Source organism: Nomia melanderi, chromosome 10, assembly GCF_051020985.1.
Source record: "Nomia melanderi isolate GNS246 chromosome 10, iyNomMela1, whole genome shotgun sequence".
Classification (NCBI taxonomy): Eukaryota; Metazoa; Arthropoda; class Insecta; order Hymenoptera; family Halictidae; genus Nomia; species Nomia melanderi.
Genome location: NC_135008.1, coordinates 8,498,975 through 8,516,713, shown reverse-complemented (window position 1 = coordinate 8,516,713; position 17,739 = coordinate 8,498,975). Strand labels below are relative to the sequence as shown.

At 42.7% G+C, this 17,739-nt stretch overlaps 2 protein-coding genes across 2 annotated transcripts; one reads left to right on the top strand and one right to left on the bottom strand.

Moving 5' to 3' along the window:
* The first annotated feature begins 271 nt into the window (after positions 1-271).
* Gsc (goosecoid homeobox) lies at positions 272-9,262 on the top strand. The gene is made up of 3 exons (XM_031982950.2): positions 272-1,811; positions 4,018-4,307; positions 8,881-9,262. The coding sequence occupies exons 1-3, from the start codon at positions 1,325-1,327 to the stop codon at positions 9,115-9,117; spliced, it is 1,014 nt and encodes a 337-aa protein (XP_031838810.1). The 5' UTR covers positions 272-1,324; the 3' UTR covers positions 9,118-9,262.
* A 1,526-nt stretch (positions 9,263-10,788) lies between these two features.
* On the bottom strand, positions 10,789-16,348 carry LOC143175002 (uncharacterized). Its single transcript, XM_076371540.1, has 4 exons — positions 16,148-16,348; positions 13,969-14,471; positions 12,002-13,189; positions 10,789-11,413 (listed from the first exon to the last, which is right to left on the bottom strand). The coding sequence occupies exons 1-4, from the start codon at positions 16,346-16,348 to the stop codon at positions 10,789-10,791; spliced, it is 2,517 nt and encodes an 838-aa protein (XP_076227655.1).
* Between the last annotated feature and the right edge of the window lie 1,391 nt (positions 16,349-17,739).

The following is a 17,739-nucleotide window of genomic DNA, read 5'->3' as shown; positions in this document are numbered from 1 at the left end:
AAAAAGCTGGGAACGTCGGCACGATAATCCCCGACGGGTCTGCTCCGCGTGCGAGGGAAAACGTGAAATTATTTTCAGAAACAATATACCGGGGCCCGGTTCGATCGCGCCGCTCCAAAACCAAACACTTCCGGGAGCATGATTAATTTGCGAATACGATTCGCTAGGCAAACTCGGAAAGCTCTGTAATACGCGAGACACGTCGTGATTATCCGCTGTAAATACGTTTCCTCCCACCGTTTCCGGCCCGGATGCGTCTCCCTCGGCTCATCCAACCCCTCGCCCCCGGCGCCGTTCCTCCGTCAGGGGTTGAAAGGGCATTCCACGCTCCGTCCTCCTCCCACCACCGGTTTTTTTCCCACCCTGTCTGTCATCAGGAGATTGCACCTACGCCAGCATCCTCCCGGAAACCATCGAGTCGAGTCGCTCCCTCTTGATCCGTGAGCCACCCCTGGTCCCCCACCGCTGCCAGGCTACCCTCGTCTCGCCTCACCTCGCCAGGCAACGCGTAGGGGATATGCCGGTAGGTGGTGGGGAAATGGACGTGGCCAGGCCGGGCCACGCCTCGCCCTCCCCCCGCGGCACGAACTCCGGCGAAACTTCACTTGGATATATTTCGAGGGTGTCTCTGTCCCTCTGTCACTGACACGGGGGTGGCTACCGCTGTAGCCGTGGACGCCGGCGAATAATCTCAGCGCACCCCCGAGAGAGAGAGGTCAACGCGTACACACGGAGGCCGGGGTACAGACGTCGCGGATACCGTTTATGTCCCGTCGTCGTGTCACTGCGTGCTCGGATCTCTACGTGCGAGACCGTCCGGTCGTGGCTGAGGAAGGAAAAGAGGAGGAAGGACTTGGACGGGACTTGTTACGATCCTCTTCCGTTGACACCTCCGACCGACCTTGTTGTTCGCACTTTTCTTCAATGAGAATCCAGTGACACACGACTTCCCTGCGAGAAGTAGCGTCTAGCTGCGGAGGACTCGTTTGGAAGATATTCTTTAGCTAGGAGGGAACCATTAGTGCGCTGTGTTTGTGACCGGGGAACGAACGGTTGACGAAGAGTTCGTAAACTGTTCAGGATTCAGAGTCTTGTGATTTGACATGTGACGCTTGGTTAGGAATTGATGTGATAGAGTTTGATATTTGGCGACAGGAGATTGAGAAGCTAGCGACGGAACTCGTTAGACAGCGCTGGTGACGCTGGAGAATGTCTTTCCGTTGGTTGTAGTTTAGAGGAAGTTTGAAGTTCGAAGAGGTTTCGTTGGAAGAAGTGTCGAGATAGAGAGGACAGTTTGAGATTGAACATCGTCTGCCATCGTAACATGGTAGAGAGCACCTATGCGAGTGACTCGCCCAGATCGCGTTCCCCGATGACGGAACCGTCCAGTCCTCTGCAAGATGGTCCCGGCATATCTGGCTACGGGCATCGTTACTTGTACAACTACTCGCCGGAAAGTTTGCAGCAGAAGCTGAAGAGCAACGATGAACAAAGCAGAATCGGCGGGAGGCGGCACGACGTCGACTGCGAGAAGACTGTCTCCAGGAGTTCGTTGACCTCCGAGGATCTGCGATTCAGGCAGCGCGAGATTTCCAGACCTAGCTCTTCGGCGACCATGTCCTCACCCACGTCAGCTTTCACTATCGAGAATATTCTGGCACCTAGACCTATCGGGAACATGACACCGGGGAATACCGCGGGCCTGGGATCCATAATACAGAATCCAGAAGCTATGGGATCGAGAACGACGGCCGCCATTCATCCTCTTCAACAGCAGATCCATCACTTGGCCTTCACGTCTGATCTGTTCGGTAAGTTTCCGAAACTAGCAGGGTGACCAATTTGTTTTTGAATGGGAAATTATGGGAGTGAGTTCATGAGAAATTTTTGCTGTAGTTTATCAATACACTCTTGATGAAGTTCCTCTTTTAAGAAGGATTTGAGAGTGATCGTAGGGGATGGAGCTTTTACGGTTTATCCCCTGCTTTAGGGTATCATTCGTTACTGTACTCGCAATAATTATTTTATCATTAATGATCGATTGAATAACTTATTGTTATGCCCATTCTGAACATTTAATATTTGATGATGGAATATTAGTATTGCCTCTGGAACACAAATGATATTCATATCCGCAGACTTGAGATTAAAACTCTCGTCGTGAGTCTTATTCGGGCAAGTTCGACTTTTTAAGAGGTTATAATCCGCTTTATAAATAATCGGCGTAACAAACAGCTTTTATGCATATTTGAATGGACGAGTAGATAACGTGTATAGTTTCACGCAAGCACTGAGCTTTATCACGCAATTCATTTTTCGTTCCCATCATTCTCATCTTACAAGCCAAACAAAATTCTCCAACCGATTCTAAGGAGTAAATAAATACAATAACAACTGTTGGGTTTTTATGTTCGGATTGGAGTCAAATTAACTTTCGGGTCGTTATTACAGAATGTTAATATACTTAATTATACTATTACTGTTACAAACGATTATTATCTCGCTTCTCTCTCTCTCACACACACACGCACACATTAGGTAACTTGGATTATTACGATTCTATTTCTTAAAATCCCCTGGCACCCTCATTTTTGTGCTTTAAAAGCATTCGTGCTCTCTCTTTCACACCCTTCCTCTATCTAACTCCCTGTCTCTCTCACATAGATGCTCATACACCATAATCGAGGTATTGGCAATCGCGTTGGCCTAGGTTTCGGTCGTGGTCATCCAAGTTCGTCACTTCCTTGCTCCTTTCCATGATGTTCAAGACACAATTCACCGTCGAGCTCGTTAACCGCGGCGTTTGGCCTTTGTTGAAGAACAACGGTCTTCTAAACTCGTCTGCCCGATCCTACAATTTTCTTGCATATTTCCGATGTTTTTGAGGTAGGACTTGGAGGGTCGTTGCCGTCTCACTTGCACGATATCTCCTACACAAGCAGAAGAAGAAACTTCGCAAGAATATTTTCTACATTCACGTTATTCTGCCGAAGCAAACGCGAGTTGCTGCTAATTCGCGAGCAGCCCGGCGACATCCGCGACAATTTTTGGTGGCGCGCGTATTGCGCGAAGGCCTCGTAGCGGAAAAATGAAAGAAGGCGTAAATCCTCGGAGGGCCCGACGCGTTCTGGCAACGAAATTTCCTTTATGCCCCCGAGGGCTTTAAGTATTTCACTCGCGAGAGAAAGCGTGAGTGGAAGAGAGAGAGAGAGCGAGAGAGAGAGAGGGAGTACACAGGCGCAGATTGGGGATGCGCGGGCCAGAAATCCGCAATCCGTTTCGATCACGCACGAACGATTTAGCTCCTTGCAATCCCAGCGCAAGGAAGATGAAAAACGAGGAACGGGAAAATATGCAAGCCCGCGGGAAAGAGACCGAGCAAGCCCGGTTGAAAGCACAAATACGCCCTTCGCGCATTTTTATGCGGCGACGTCGCCTCTAAGCAGCTTTCTTCGAGATTTTAAACCAAAACATCCCTCCCGGGGACCGGTCTGTATTTTTCGCCCCTTTTCCAACCCCGAGTACAGGGTTGCAACGTGCTAAACTATATTACAGTTTAAACATTCCGTCGAAAGATGTTATTTCTCGCCTCCCTTCGTTTGACTGTGAGGCACGTTTCAACCGCTAAACACATTGGAATTTAATCTTCGAAACGCAGAAAGCGCAACGTTAATTATTCCTCTTACTTTTCTGTCTTCCCACCGTGGATGCGCATATTTTTTGCTGAACTTTCATAATTGCGGCCCACGTAGAACTTCGTTTTTGCGCCATGGCGAAGCTCATGAGTATTCTTTTACAGTTAAAGAGGATTGCCGATGTAAACTGAATCCGTGTACGGAAGTAATGTAGAACTCTCGGCCTGCGAACATGATACTTTATACTTTCGCATCGTGTTCGTTTAAATGAAAGCTTCGTTCATTGGTGGTGGGCGCTTGCGTTCCCGTATAGCTCTAACGTATTTAATGGAAGAAAAATTGATTTAACACGATGCTATTAATATTTCCGATGTTCGTTTAGCCGCTGCATATCCAGGCTTGTATTCCGGCGGTTACGTGGCAGCAATGGCGGCCGCCGGCGTTTCGCTGCACGGACAGCCGGCTTTCTACCATGCGGCTCATCCTTATCAAATAAATCCGAACGCTGCGGCGGTGGGCCCCATGGCGAAGAGGAAACGCCGTCACAGAACGATATTCACCGAGGAACAATTGGAACAACTTGAAGCTACATTCGATAAGACCCACTATCCGGACGTGATCCTTAGGGAGCAGCTCGCGCAGCAGGTCGATCTCAAGGAGGAAAGGATCGAGGTAAGATTGGAGAACTGTAGAAGTAATAGAAGCTTTCTTCCCCTTTTCGTAACTTAAATATGATGGAGAGGTTTCTATAAAACTTTTAATTTCTGTAAACTATTTCGTACAAAGTGGGGCCAATAAAAGTTCTTCTTTGAACTGCTCTAAGAGAATTAGAACACAGAGGACGTTCAACGATGTTTCTAGTGAACATGAATACAAGTATTTAGTGATCTAGGGTAACATCTACTACAATGACTATCAAATTTCATTCACCAAGCAACGGAAAGTTGACAAATAGCTTAGCTTCTTTAGTCACCGAATTTCTTCAATGCTAAGCACTTAGCACCCGTTTTCGTTTCATCTTATTTTCTAAGTTTTGTTTATTTTTCTTATATTTATATACTCTAATGGAATGTTTAAATCGTATTATTGTTGCCGCCGTGTTATCCTCGGCTCTCGACGAAAACTTTTATGGACCGGACACTGTTTCGAGGATTTCACTGGCAAGCCCACAGAGGCTTCCCGACACCGGTAGCCTATCTAAACTGACAAATTACTCTCTCGAACCTGGAAGAATATTGGGTTCCCGGTTGACAAACATTGACCGTTCGGATCTCTCCCGTCCGCGTACAATTTGTACCGATGACGAGAGCCGGCCCGGTGTTTTGTCGCCTTGATGCGCGGAACGGGAACGACTAATAATTCTTTCATGTCGGCCATTAAAATTATTTGTGGTCGGTATTTACCGGGCATCGCTCGACTTGAGCCAACAAGTTGCATGCTAGATTGAAAGCTTTCGAGTTAATGTGTTTACTTCGACAATACATGCGTTGGGCCCGCACATGCATTAATCGCACACGTGCACGGCGACCGGCACGAATAGAATTCGTAGGGTATTTAGCGCTGTAAAGGCTCGTGCCGCGTATAATCATTAATTTGTCACGAGCTACTTCCCGTTTAATCGAGGCAATTCGATTTTTGCCCGACGCCATATTAATCCGCCGGATACACGTTCGAAACGTCAGATCAAAACGGTAAAATGGAATAACACGTTTATACGTAATGTTTGTTTGTGTATTTATTATTTCAATGCTAATTGGTGTGCATTAATCTATGGAAACTGACAAAAAGAATCGTGTGGAACGTTTTGTTCGGATTGGAGTGAAACGAAAGTCTCATTGAGCTGTGTTTACTGAAATCTTCTGTTAGACGATTACTAGAACAGTGGATTAATAGAACAATATAGAGTGGCAGGAAAGATTGTATACAGGGTGTTCATTTTAACTAGAACACCTAAATTATTTCTGTTATTATTGAAAGTAAGGGGGAGTGACTAAATGGTACATGGTTTTAAAATATATCTGATGGCGATAAAAAAAGTCCCGTGAAGGTCATCATATTTAGCCATTTTTTCTTATTTTCAATCATAGCGGAAATAATTTGCCAGAATCAAATTTAACGCCTTATATATTTAACATTATTTTGATTTGTAAATGATAACTCGAGCAGGTGTTGCCTTCGAAAGTGATACTGATCGTTCCGTGGATAGATTTCTCGAGGCTGTGGGAACGGTTTCAGTGACGGCGCTGTAAGGACGCTCGAATAGACTTAGGACGGCGTCATTGAGACTGGATTGCTGGAAAAATCCTTTTCTGACAGTGTCCTAGTCCCGTTTAAGGGGATTGCGGGGAGATTGATGCTCAGTATCAGTCTCCTGCTCCTTTTGGCTGCAGATGTTACCTTTGGGGATCGTGCACTCGCCGTGAATCCTTTCTAATTATTACACGGTGGTCTTACATGATGCTTGAGCAAAATTACTAAGCATTGTAACTATTATTAGAATGCTTCGGATTTTCGAGAATTTCGAAACATACAATATATTAAACTTTACAATTGTCATAATACGATTCTTATATCCATAAAATCATTCCCGAGCAACGATCCTGCGCAAACAGTTGATTTATCCAGCAGAAATTCTCGACGAACTCCGAAGAAGAAAAAAAGAAAAGAAGTTTCTATTTCCTTAACTCCGCTACAGTCCCCCACGTTTCGAATTTGAAAAATGAAGAACACCTTGTAACACCAAACGTTAGGCTTTCCCTAATACAATTCTCGTGCCCATAAAATTATTCTTAAACACTGAACCTGTGCAAATATCTTATTTATTCAGCACAAATTCCCGAGCAACTCCGAGGGGGGAAAGAATGAAAGAAGTTACTATTTCCGTTGTTGCAGCGCCGCGCGTTTCAAATCTCGATAAGGAGTTCCGTGTAATCGTAATCCCGAGGCAAACATTCCGGGGACGGAGGTAAAGAATCAGGGAATTCATATTGCGTACGCCCGTGGCGGCCAATTTGCCCAAACAATCCCGAAGTCATTCACACTTATCGCGGCGCGGCGGACCACCCGCGTGGTCGGCTCCGCGGCAAAAGGAAATCCCCTGGTCTCGAGAGTCTTTAAAGACTTTGAAACAACATATACCTGCCGTGCACCTGCCGCGGCGGGCAAGAGTTTCAGTGTTTGTACAGAATTAGTAGAAAGGCGACTTTTCAGATGGAGAAAGAGGAAAACGCGGGAAACAGAGTATTTAGAGGGTGGGACGGGGGAACGGTCCCGGGAGAGGGACGGACGGGCCTAAAGCACTCTATCTCGGTGTTTGGAAAGAAGCATGACGACTGTTTACACGCGCGACGGTCCCTCTATTCCCGTGATTGCATCAACAGAATGCAGAAACACGGGGACGACAGGTGCCGAGATGTGAAAGCTGATCGAACTGCGGAACTTTACGCAAAATGAACATTTTTTTAAGTAATTTGAAGAATGGCTTAACCTATTGACGCACGTTTCTTTTTATTAAGATCAGTCTTGCTAATGCTTTTCATTTAACTCCTTGGTGTAGTATTTACATGCGTTGCCACATAGGTTCGTGTAACGTTTCACTATTGACAATTTGGAAGAAACGCGAAAGAATTTATTATTCTACCACAAATTTACTTTGAAGACCATAGATTGGTAATAAAATAGATTTTTCCTTTGATTCGTGGACAATGAATAATGGTTTTTATTGAATTAATCTAGAAATCTTTGTTATGAGTCTCGTTATTGTAATTGTATTTTAACTGGAAAATGAATGTTGATATCAGAAGTAGATAGGAATGCATTGCTTGATTTTGATAGCGGTCGAAGTCGATAAATGTAGGTAACTCGAGAGACACGACACGATAACAGTCGAGGAACAATAAACTTTTTTAGTTCCCTATTTTTTTGTTCATCCTAAACTGTGAAACCTCTGAGGGACGAATAGAACGTGCTTCTTCTGGCAAACGTACATTTTTCTACGTTGGTTTACAGGAAATGGAGTCAGGAAACAATTTTGGTCTTTCCGTGAGAGATTTTATCAGGCTTAAAATTAAATAGAGACTTTACTACATTTTTTTCTACTACGTTTCGCAATGTACGAAACAATTCACGGTAAGTTGTTTTGAATTAAATTCATTGTCGGTTTGTCCCAGTGACGCGGTCGCCATGATAGATTAGAATTAATTGTGAACTATTGTGAACTAATAGCAAGGATCTTATGATATTAAAGAATAAGTTTCTAACTTTGTAGATAGGAAATGCATGAACGAATCGTAAAGTCCGACGAGAAAGGATTCTTAATTAATTAGACGGGGGATGAGCGGAATATCCGAAACGCCGAATGATCGACTGGAAGCAACAGAGATATTGATTGTCGGCGTTCGTTTCAATTGAATCGGACAAGCGTGAGGAACGAATGGTGATTTCGAATGTGGGATGAAGCCTTTTGATCTTCGCAGGCTCCCTTTCGCCTTGTTACGAGTCCTCGCGATGAATAACACAGGCAACGCGCAGGTAAAACGGGCTTATCAATTAACCGTTGCGCCTATCCCGATAGAAATTGAGGTCTCTCAACAATTCTGCGATTCAGTACCGAGAAACTCGTAGCCGGATCAACGGTGTGGTTCAACGAGAACCGTAATTAATTCGCTGTTATATTGATTATTACCAAGAACTCGAGATTTGCGATAAATAGAGAGTAATTGGAGCAGTTCCATGCGCTCGCGTTGTGACCAACTAAACGAGAACACGAATCACGATAGAAATAGGTTAATAAATACATCGATATACGTATCGCTAAATAATCTTTGAAAAACCGTATCTCTGAAGTTGAAGATTCTGTTCGTAACTCATATTTCTTTGAAACTTAAAGAATCTTTTCAAGAAAACTTCCCTTTTATAAAGATGTTAACAGAAAAAGTAGATCGAAACGGTGTAAGACTTCCATTTTCTTTTTGCGAGGAACTACGGGAGTTGCACGAACTTCATGAAAAAGCTACTTAATATTAGAACTACAAAGGAATTAAAATTACCCGTTCCAAAATTTGTATTTTGCAGTTATCGGAATTACGAGAATGCTTCTGTTACGAGGAATTCTAAAATGAACAAAATACAGAAACATTTCGAAGCTTAACCAATGTATCATTCTGACTCTTCCAAAGGACTCTAAATAAGAAATTCCAATTGGTACGTAGTGCTATCATTAAAATCGAGATACTCTCTGTTCCAGGTGTGGTTCAAGAACCGTCGCGCAAAATGGCGTAAACAGAAGCGGGAGGAGCAGGAGAATTTGCGGAAGCTTCAACTGGAGCAACGTCAGCGTCCCGACGACGGCCTGCCAGCGGCGGCCGTCAAAGTGGCGGATCACTTGCTGTTAACCAGACAGCAACAACAGCAACAGCAACAGCAGCAACAACAGCAGCAACCGGAACAGGACACCGACAGCTCGGACCTGGAAGTGGCGTAGTCGGAACGTAGACGTTAGATTCGTTTTTTCATTTAGAGTCCGGTGGATTGGTTATCCAGAAGGAAAGAACGGGAGGGGAACATGTAAATACGGAGTTAGGTTGTAAATACGTTTGTACATACAGCTTACGTTCGATGTGTATAATAGGCAGTGAAATAAATTATTGAAACAAAACAACGATTTTATTGATTCCCGCGGGAGTTGTTCATTAACCGGTATAATACACAGCCGAACAATTATCGAGGAATTATTTAATACGCTATGCACAGTACAATGTATAATATGTGCACATGTGTGAACAACTAACCGTCAGACGCGTAAATTTGGAAAAGGGAGAAAGCTGGAAGGAAATGTGTACCTATATGAAAATTACAGAAGATGTTATTGTATCGCAAAATCTCGTTTATTGGTATATTCATTAGTGTATGCGTATAATTTCTATACTGATAAAGAATAATAATTTATGGTCCTGCAAATATTTGACGAAAGAACCCGTCACCACTCTGCTACGACCGCCGTATGCACACCCGATGTAATCTCGTTACAGAATGGATCAGTGATTAAAATCCCTCGACGGACTCTGGCGTCGTTGTAGCTGAAGTTAGTTCTACGTACCTCGACGATTATATTATTAGTATTGTGCGATAGGGGTGAAGGAGCACCTGGCTCGCTCGGGGTAGCAGTAACTCATGGACACCGCAAGTTCGCCGAGTTCCGTGGAAGTTCCGGGTAAGTACATAAATCCCGAGGGCGACCTACGAACTAAGACGGTTCTTTGCGGTGCAAGTTTAATAGGTTCCGCGCCGTCGTCGCTGCACTGAGACCTAAAGACGATCGACTTAAACGCGGCTTCTTTTTACCTCCGCCCCGGGAAAGCTTTTTTTTTCTTTAATTATTCAAAGCCGCCAAATTCCGTGCACTGGTGCACCTACCCGCGGCTGTTTGCTCGGCGGAGCTAGGCGGTGGACACGGTGTGCAGCCACACGGTGTTCGGTTCTCCACGCTGGCAAGAAGCTTGAACCCGTCTCTTCTACAGGATCTTTTGTTTAATTTCATTTTACAGTTAAGTAGAAATTATTTTAATGATAAGATAAAGTCGGAGGATTCGTATCTATTGTCTACGATTGTATGTGATTGGGAGCATTCCTTTTAGACGTTAAGTGTTAGAAGTTTTAACACTAGATTCACTGACATTTACTGTACAGTTTGTTCTATTGTTCTTAGAAACATTGTTATCGATTCATTTAGATTTTAGAAATTAGAGGTTTAAGAGTAGACAATTAGGATACATATTTGCATCACTGCGTTAATAAAAATCGACCCAAACATTTACCAAATAATGCTTATAAAATTCAATATGAGCGAAACTGACTCGTTCCGTAAATCCAGTGTTAATAACTCGGTAAGGTCTAGTAAACAAAAGAATTTTGGTAAATAGAAAGTTATTATTCCGTTAAAACTCTATAGAATTTTAAAGAACTTCTATCGAATGTTTCAAAATGAAATATTCAGAATCTGCTGATTAGTACTCTTTGACTTTGCAGTTTCAGAATATTTTGGGTAGAATAAATGCATAGAAATGAGGCTTGAAGAATCTCACGAGTTCGAATATTTATAATTCTTTTATACACATATACAGGACCAAAAGTAGAAGAAAAATCAGCGATGGCTTCAGTCAGCGCCTTTACAGCACATTTTATCGATAGTCTTGGAAGTTTCCTGCCTCCTGCCCTTCCATTTTCTCATCTGTTTCTTCTTCTCCTCGTCGAATGGGCACTCGATCTTGGTCAACCTCTTGTCCCTCCTCTTCTCAGCCCTTCCGATCGGAAGGGCGGCTAACCCGACGTCCATGACCTTGAGAATCTCAATGGGATTCAGGGCGAACTGGCTGCACTCCGGTGAGCCAACAGTTAGTACCAAGATCGTGATGAATTTATAAAAATATGTAGCTCGCAGAAGGTACACTGCACCCTCCCCATAAGTGAACAATGGCGGACCAACGGAGTTCACGTCGCAGACGTAATAAGCACCGCAGAACTTGAAGATCCCCAGGCAAGAACTCTCGCAGGTGAGGATACCGAACTGATACTTAAGGAACATCTGTTCCAAACACTGCCACAGATACCTGGCAGACTTCGAGTAAAGCCTGCCACAAATAGCTGGCAACACTTTTGCTTCGAACATCGTTTCCCCGATTTTAAAATGGCTCATCAGGTACCTGTTCCAGCAGTTCACGTGACTGTACTCGGTCTTGGTCGCCTTGAACTCTGCCTCTAACTTGCTGTGCGTGTAGTATCTGTGATAAACCAATGGAAAAGGGTGAGATGATTTTCTCCTGAAAATTTAATGACAACTGCATTTGACAATCTTTTGCCAGCTATCGTTATTAGTTTGATCCAATAAATATTTTCAGAAACCAGTTTTGACCAATACGAAGGTATCTCATAGAAGTTAAGCATATTAACAGCACTCGACTATCTTGATTACATGTATCCACGGTCACTCAACTTTACAACATATCTTAACTATCTATTTAACTATTACCTTACACCAGCACTCAAACATCAACTTAACCTTGCCGTACACTGACGAGTGAGACTCGCGACGAAGATTTCTAGATTAATTTAACGACAATCACTGTTGTTCATTACCCATGGATCAAAGCAAACAACTATTTTCTATTATCAATGTACTCGAATGAAATTTTCACTTGAAGTAGAATGGACAATTTTGTTGCATTTCTTCCAAATTCTCGATAGTAAAATATTAACCGAGCTTAGTAGTGAAAGTAAATAGTACGCCAAGGGGTTAACAATCATCCTCACAAAATTACAAGTTCAATTTTCCCACTTTACCAGCTCCACCCTTTTCACCTGCCACATACCTGTCCCCGCACATCACGATTACGTCCAGGGTCTTCGAGCTCCAGTACTCAGGCGCCATGATCCTCGTCATCCCAGCGCACACCACGTAACAAGCGTACGTCTGCATGCCCCGGTTCTCTCTGTCGAACATGCCGTCCGTGATGTGCAGCTCGCCCCAAAGCGAGAACAGTTTGTTGGACTCCTCGACGACGTACTGGTGCCAGCGCATCTTGCCACCGGTAGCCTCTTTGCTACCCTTCTTCTTCTGGGCAAGCGGCGTACACTTGGCCCAGGTGATCTTGTACAGTTTCAGCCAGGTCGGTTTCTCGATCGCGTCCCTCAGATCGCCCTCTTCTTGCTCGATCGTGCACGGATCCCTAACGTCCAGAGGATCGAATGGACAATCGTCTATCGTCTTCCTCTTCACGAGTCTTTGGGCTGGCTTCGGCGCCGTCCGCTGAAGCAGCTTCAGATTGTGGATCTGGCAACAATGATGAGTCACGTGGTATATCTGGACAGTGAAATTTTCTTCCTCCCAAGGTTCCTCTTCCGGCTGAGCTACAACCGGAGCGTCTTCTCCTAGCAGGATTGACTCTGGCTGGGACTCTTCTCCTCGAGGCTTCTGTATAGACGATGTCGGAACGACATGGACGTACGCTCTCAACATTAGTATCATTAAATGTCTTCTTAAAGATTCTTTCGAGCAGAACTTTAGGATACAGGCGAACCCGTTGTCGTCCCAGAAACCGAACTCGTCGCAGCGGTAAGGGTTATACAAGTACCAGAAAAGATTGTCCTTCCAGAAAGCTAGGCAGAATCGGGTGGTGCGGAATATGCAATTTCGATAGCGGACTTTTAGCTTGTCGAACCAATCCTCGATCTTCTTGATCCCCTCGTGGACCGAGGACTTTTGATCATCGGTGATTTTTTCGGAGCCGAGCTCTACTTGGACGTTCATCAGCTCTTTGCGCTCGAGTTTCAGTTTGCGTTTTAAGTTTGGCTCTTCGTAGTCCCAGGGAATGGTGGTTATCACGGGCACGTCGTTCAGCTCCCGGAGCAACTCGACTTCGATGCTGTATTTGTAATTGTACACGACGATGTCGTCCAATCGTTGCTTCTCCTTCACGTTGATCATGCCCATGTGGGTGTATAGCATCCACGCGTGGTCGTAGATGTAATCGATGTTCGCGCCCCATGCGTACTTGTATCTTGTAATGATACATATTGATGAGAATTTGAGAATGATTCTCGTGCAATGGAAATTAGAGGGATAAATCGAGGATAATAAAGGAGAATGGAAATTCTTTTCTAATTTCTTGAAACAGACAGTGACTCGAACAATTTTGTATTTGAATTCGATTAAAATGTCAGAAGTTTGGTTGTTTTGGGGTTTTTAACCCTTGATTCCGCCTTGATTGATTGATGTATCAATCTCCCGCATTGCAATGTCGGCTCACGGTGACGATTTTAAATTGAATTTAATGAACACGAATATTATTCAATTGACGTCTATTGAAGCCGAATATTATTTTACGGTTATGAATATTTAAATTTTAAGGTAACTGTATATCCATAGTGAGCATGGATACATGAGCATTCGTTTCCCCGCTACGAAGTGACTAAAAATAAAATAATCCCGAGCAGTTCAGTCACAGAATCAATCGTAAAACATAAAAAACAATAATCTAATTATTTAAATTCGATCATCATTTGTCCGTGCATCTTTATGGAAAAACAAATTCTTTGGGATGAATTTACAGTATACCAATGCAACCAGATAATTTCGTCGCATTTTTAAACAAAGTTCAACAGAAAGCGTTATTAGATTCAGTGTCCCCTAGTTTATCTCTTTGTAACGTGACCGTTAACTGAATATATGTCACATTTATTTAACTAAATGTTTCTAAAATGTATTATTCGATCTTCACGTTGAAACACAAAACAAGACTTTCCGGTCAACCTGTTACAACAATAAACGAATAATAACCTTAATTGTGTTTTAGCCAGAAGCGCAACGATGGCCTGGTAGAAGCAGAACTTCCACGTTTTCCGACGCTGTCGGAAGAGTCCCAGCTCCGGCAAATGCATCCCTTTCAAGCCGCGTATACACACGTCCGCATAAATTCTGGTTCCCTTCCCCTTCGACGGTAACTCGAAAACGATGTAATCACCGTCGACTAATCCGGGTTGTTCACCAGCAGCCCGATCCACTGCCCATTCTTTGCTGAGTGGGGGACAAACCGGCGGTATCCTCGCGTGGCCCAATTCTTTACGGTCGGAGTAGTCGTTCTGCGGATCGTCCAGGACATCCTCGTCTGCGTCCGGCTCGCAGGGGAACAAGTCCTTCCGTTGTCTCCGTTTCTGTCTACGGCGTTCCTTCAATTCCTTCACTATGTCCCGTGTTGTGCACGGCCACAGCCCGGGCCATTTACCGCTGTCAGTTTTGGAAACCTCGGGCGCTACGTCCATGTCTGATTTAGACACGTGGACCTTCAAGGTATGTTTTTAATAATATTTATTATTCCGTTATTATTTATCTAATCGTGAATTAATGGTACATATAGATTCTAGAAAATAAATTATTTAATATTGTTCTCATTATTATTGGATAATATTCTTATAATAATAATTATTATTATTATATTTTAATATAATATCTAAATATTTCTAAAAAATAAGCTATTTGTTATTGTTCTCATTACAATATAATATTATCCAATAATAATATTACTTTTAATTATTTTTTAGAATTATTTAGAAATAATTTGTTTCTTATATTTTATATTTTATATGTATAATACGATATTTTATTAGTTTTGACGTAATAGTGATTATGTAATATGAAGAATATTTTATTTTGACACATTCTGTGTGGCCAGTTTCACTCTTTTCAATTCGTTTCAATTGTATTTAACTTATTTATTTATTATTCAGTATGTTTCTTCGAATTGCCATTGCAAATAGGAATATTTTTTATTAGAAAAGTTGTCTGTTCGTGGTAAGATGATACGATGTTTTTTATGCTTTCGAGCAGTGGAAACATTTACCAACCGGCAAATTCGAGCGCATATTCCTCCAAATTCGTATCATTTTCGAACGATCCGACTTATTCGGCAAATCATGCTGATCCCGCAGCTGGAAAGCATTAAGGGGCAAACATTTGTGCGGGGTTGCTAAGTCTTCCTCCGATTGAATTCGGGGAAACTTCCGTGCCGGTGCTGGTTTCCTGTGTTTAAATATATCATGCTTCGCTAATTGCACTTGCTCCTCCAAGAATCTGAAAATAATATCAAATCTTATTGGAAAACTTTCCTCTCTAGAATTTTACTTTCCTCGATAACAAATATTTATATTCAAGAAACCTATTAACTCCTTTATTAATTAAAATTAAAAAGCAGATAATCTCATTACCCCGCATTACAATCTTAATTTGCCGTTGAAACTACAATTCATTAAGATATCCTTGATTTTTAAAGTCGACGTTAACACTAGGTTTACGAACAATTATCATTTATTCTACTGTTTCTAGAGAAACCGGTGTTCGCTCATAGAGAACTTGGAAATGGCAAGTTTAAAACTAGACAATTAGAATGCACATTTGTGAAACTGCACCAACCGATATCAACGTCCACTTAGGTACCAAATAATATTGATGAAATTCGATATACGTCGAATGGACGCATTCCGGAATTCTAGAGTTAGCACTAAACGTACCGACACTTTGTACACAATTATTTCTAAAGTAACGCGTCGAATAACTGATTGCGAAATAAAAGTAAAGATTATCGATTTCTCGGAATGGAAACAGAACTAGAAGAAAAGATAAAAATGGGAAAACTCATTGATTGGATAATAGAAGAACCGATATAAAGTTAAATTGACAAAAGAAAACGCAGTATTTTCAATCTGATTTTAAAACCGATCATTTGACCGGTTACGGTACGTTTAGTGCTAACCCTTTGCAAACGAAGGTTCTTTGAAGTGTAGACAACTGTCAGCAGATGAGGGTAAATTATATATCTACGTATTGATATGCTGTTTTAGTAATTAAATCATTTGTTTGCGACTTGGTGCTGATCTCGCCAAAATGTCGACGTTCGTCCGCAAAGGGGTTAACAATTAGGTCATCCCGTTTTCCAGACTTTTCCTTACGCGTTTATGAAAACCTTCCACGGTGGCATGTCGTCGCATTTCCATCGTTTCTCCATGCACTTCTTTATCGAGAACTTTTTCTTTTTCTTGATATCGCGGGTCGAGCCATCTGTTTTCGTCTCCTCTTTCGTTTCGTCTTCAGTTTCAGTTATACCGTCCGTCGCGTCGGCGGTGGTGACACCGGCCTCGGTCGTAATTTCTTCTCCGTCCGCCATGTTTGCCTAGCCTGATGTATTTTACTGGATCACATTCACCATGGATTTCAGCGAATTATTCACAATTTTCAGGGGAATAACGAGCTCGGCCCGGGTCATTGCGCGGTGTTAATTGGAATTCGTACTTTGCGATTTAACGAAAATTAACCTAGTCGATAATAATTCCGATCGACTAGATTCCCCGGATCGGAATACTTTCGTCACATCGTAAATACCGACGACCGACACGATTTCGATCGCGGTCCGAAAATTTGGTTCGTAACCCGATAAAGAAAAGCCGCGCGTGACATTCGAGTAATTCGATGGTTTGCGATTTGAATTTGTCGCCGGACGATTGACGGGTTTCCTTTGCGTTTTTGGAAAATCGACGGCTAATTTCGTTCGATACGCCGATTATTTCACGCGTGCCGTAATTCGCCTGTAGATTTGGAACATTAGCTTTTGAAAATTGCGAACACCTAAGGGTATAGGTTAATTGCAATTTTCCTAGCTCTGTTACAGTACTCGACTTTCCTACACATTTTAAATATTTTTTAATTATCCTTCATGAAACGAGAACCAGGAAACTCGAGAATATGAAATATTATAATATTAAATTAAAACTTTCTTACATATCAAATTTTACAAATATTATGTAGGAGAAGTTTAAGTTGATTTCAATTATTAACTACTCGGTTACATATCCCAATTCTATGTCTTCGAAGTAATTCCCAAGATCCCTACGAAAGAACACCTATTTATCTAGAAACAATACAACGAAGTGTACAATAAACGTAAATCTAGTGAGAAGAACATGAGAATATTATTAAATCGAGGAAAAGCTCAAAAAATCTGGCAGGGTAGAAAGCTACTGAAATATTTCCGCGTGTTTTTTTCGCTGTCCGTCGGTGTTTTATTTATCGGTTGCGTCGTTGCGTTCCCTTCCGATCGAATTTTACGTTGAGCGTTTGCGAACGTCGGTCTCGAAGTGAAATCAGGCACGGAAGCTGAACAAATGCGACTTCTCAAAGGGGCTGAAGAAAGATTTAAAGTGTTCCGTTCTGTGATTTTGTAATTATTTTCCCGCAAAGTAGACGAAACCTTAAAACGGCAAGCAATCTCAGCGCGGCGAAGCCGCACGTTGGCGCAAAATTTTCAAAGTGTTTATAAAATTACGCTGATACACAGAGGAAATAGCGTGAAACCCTAGTCCCGAGGTAATATTCGAATCATTATTGGATTCGGGAGCCTCACGGGTGCCGACACATCATTCCCGTAGCACGCTTCGCGAAACGAGTGTCCGTTTTATTTTGTATTCGTCCGGGAAATATCAAAGGAATCGAAGTCGCTTGCTCGTCCAGACTAGACAACATTTTTCCAATCATCCAACATTATAACCTCCTAACAGCGGT

Coding starts and splice junctions, on each gene's coding strand:
- LOC143175002 (XM_076371540.1), bottom strand. CDS start 16,348: ATGGCGGACGGAGAAGAAATTACGACCGAGGCCGGTGTCACCACCGCC. Junction 14,472..16,147: donor ACGACATGCCACCGTGGAAG/GTTTTCATAAAC, acceptor CATACCTTGAAG/GTCCACGTGTCTAAATCAGA. Junction 13,190..13,968: donor CTGGCTAAAACACAATTAAG/GTTATTATTCGT, acceptor TATCATTACAAG/ATACAAGTACGCATGGGGCG.
- Gsc (XM_031982950.2), top strand. CDS start 1,325: ATGGTAGAGAGCACCTATGCGAGTGACTCGCCCAGATCGCGTTCCCCG. Junction 1,812..4,017: donor CTTCACGTCTGATCTGTTCG/GTAAGTTTCCGA, acceptor ATGTTCGTTTAG/CCGCTGCATATCCAGGCTTG. Junction 4,308..8,880: donor TCAAGGAGGAAAGGATCGAG/GTAAGATTGGAG, acceptor TCTCTGTTCCAG/GTGTGGTTCAAGAACCGTCG.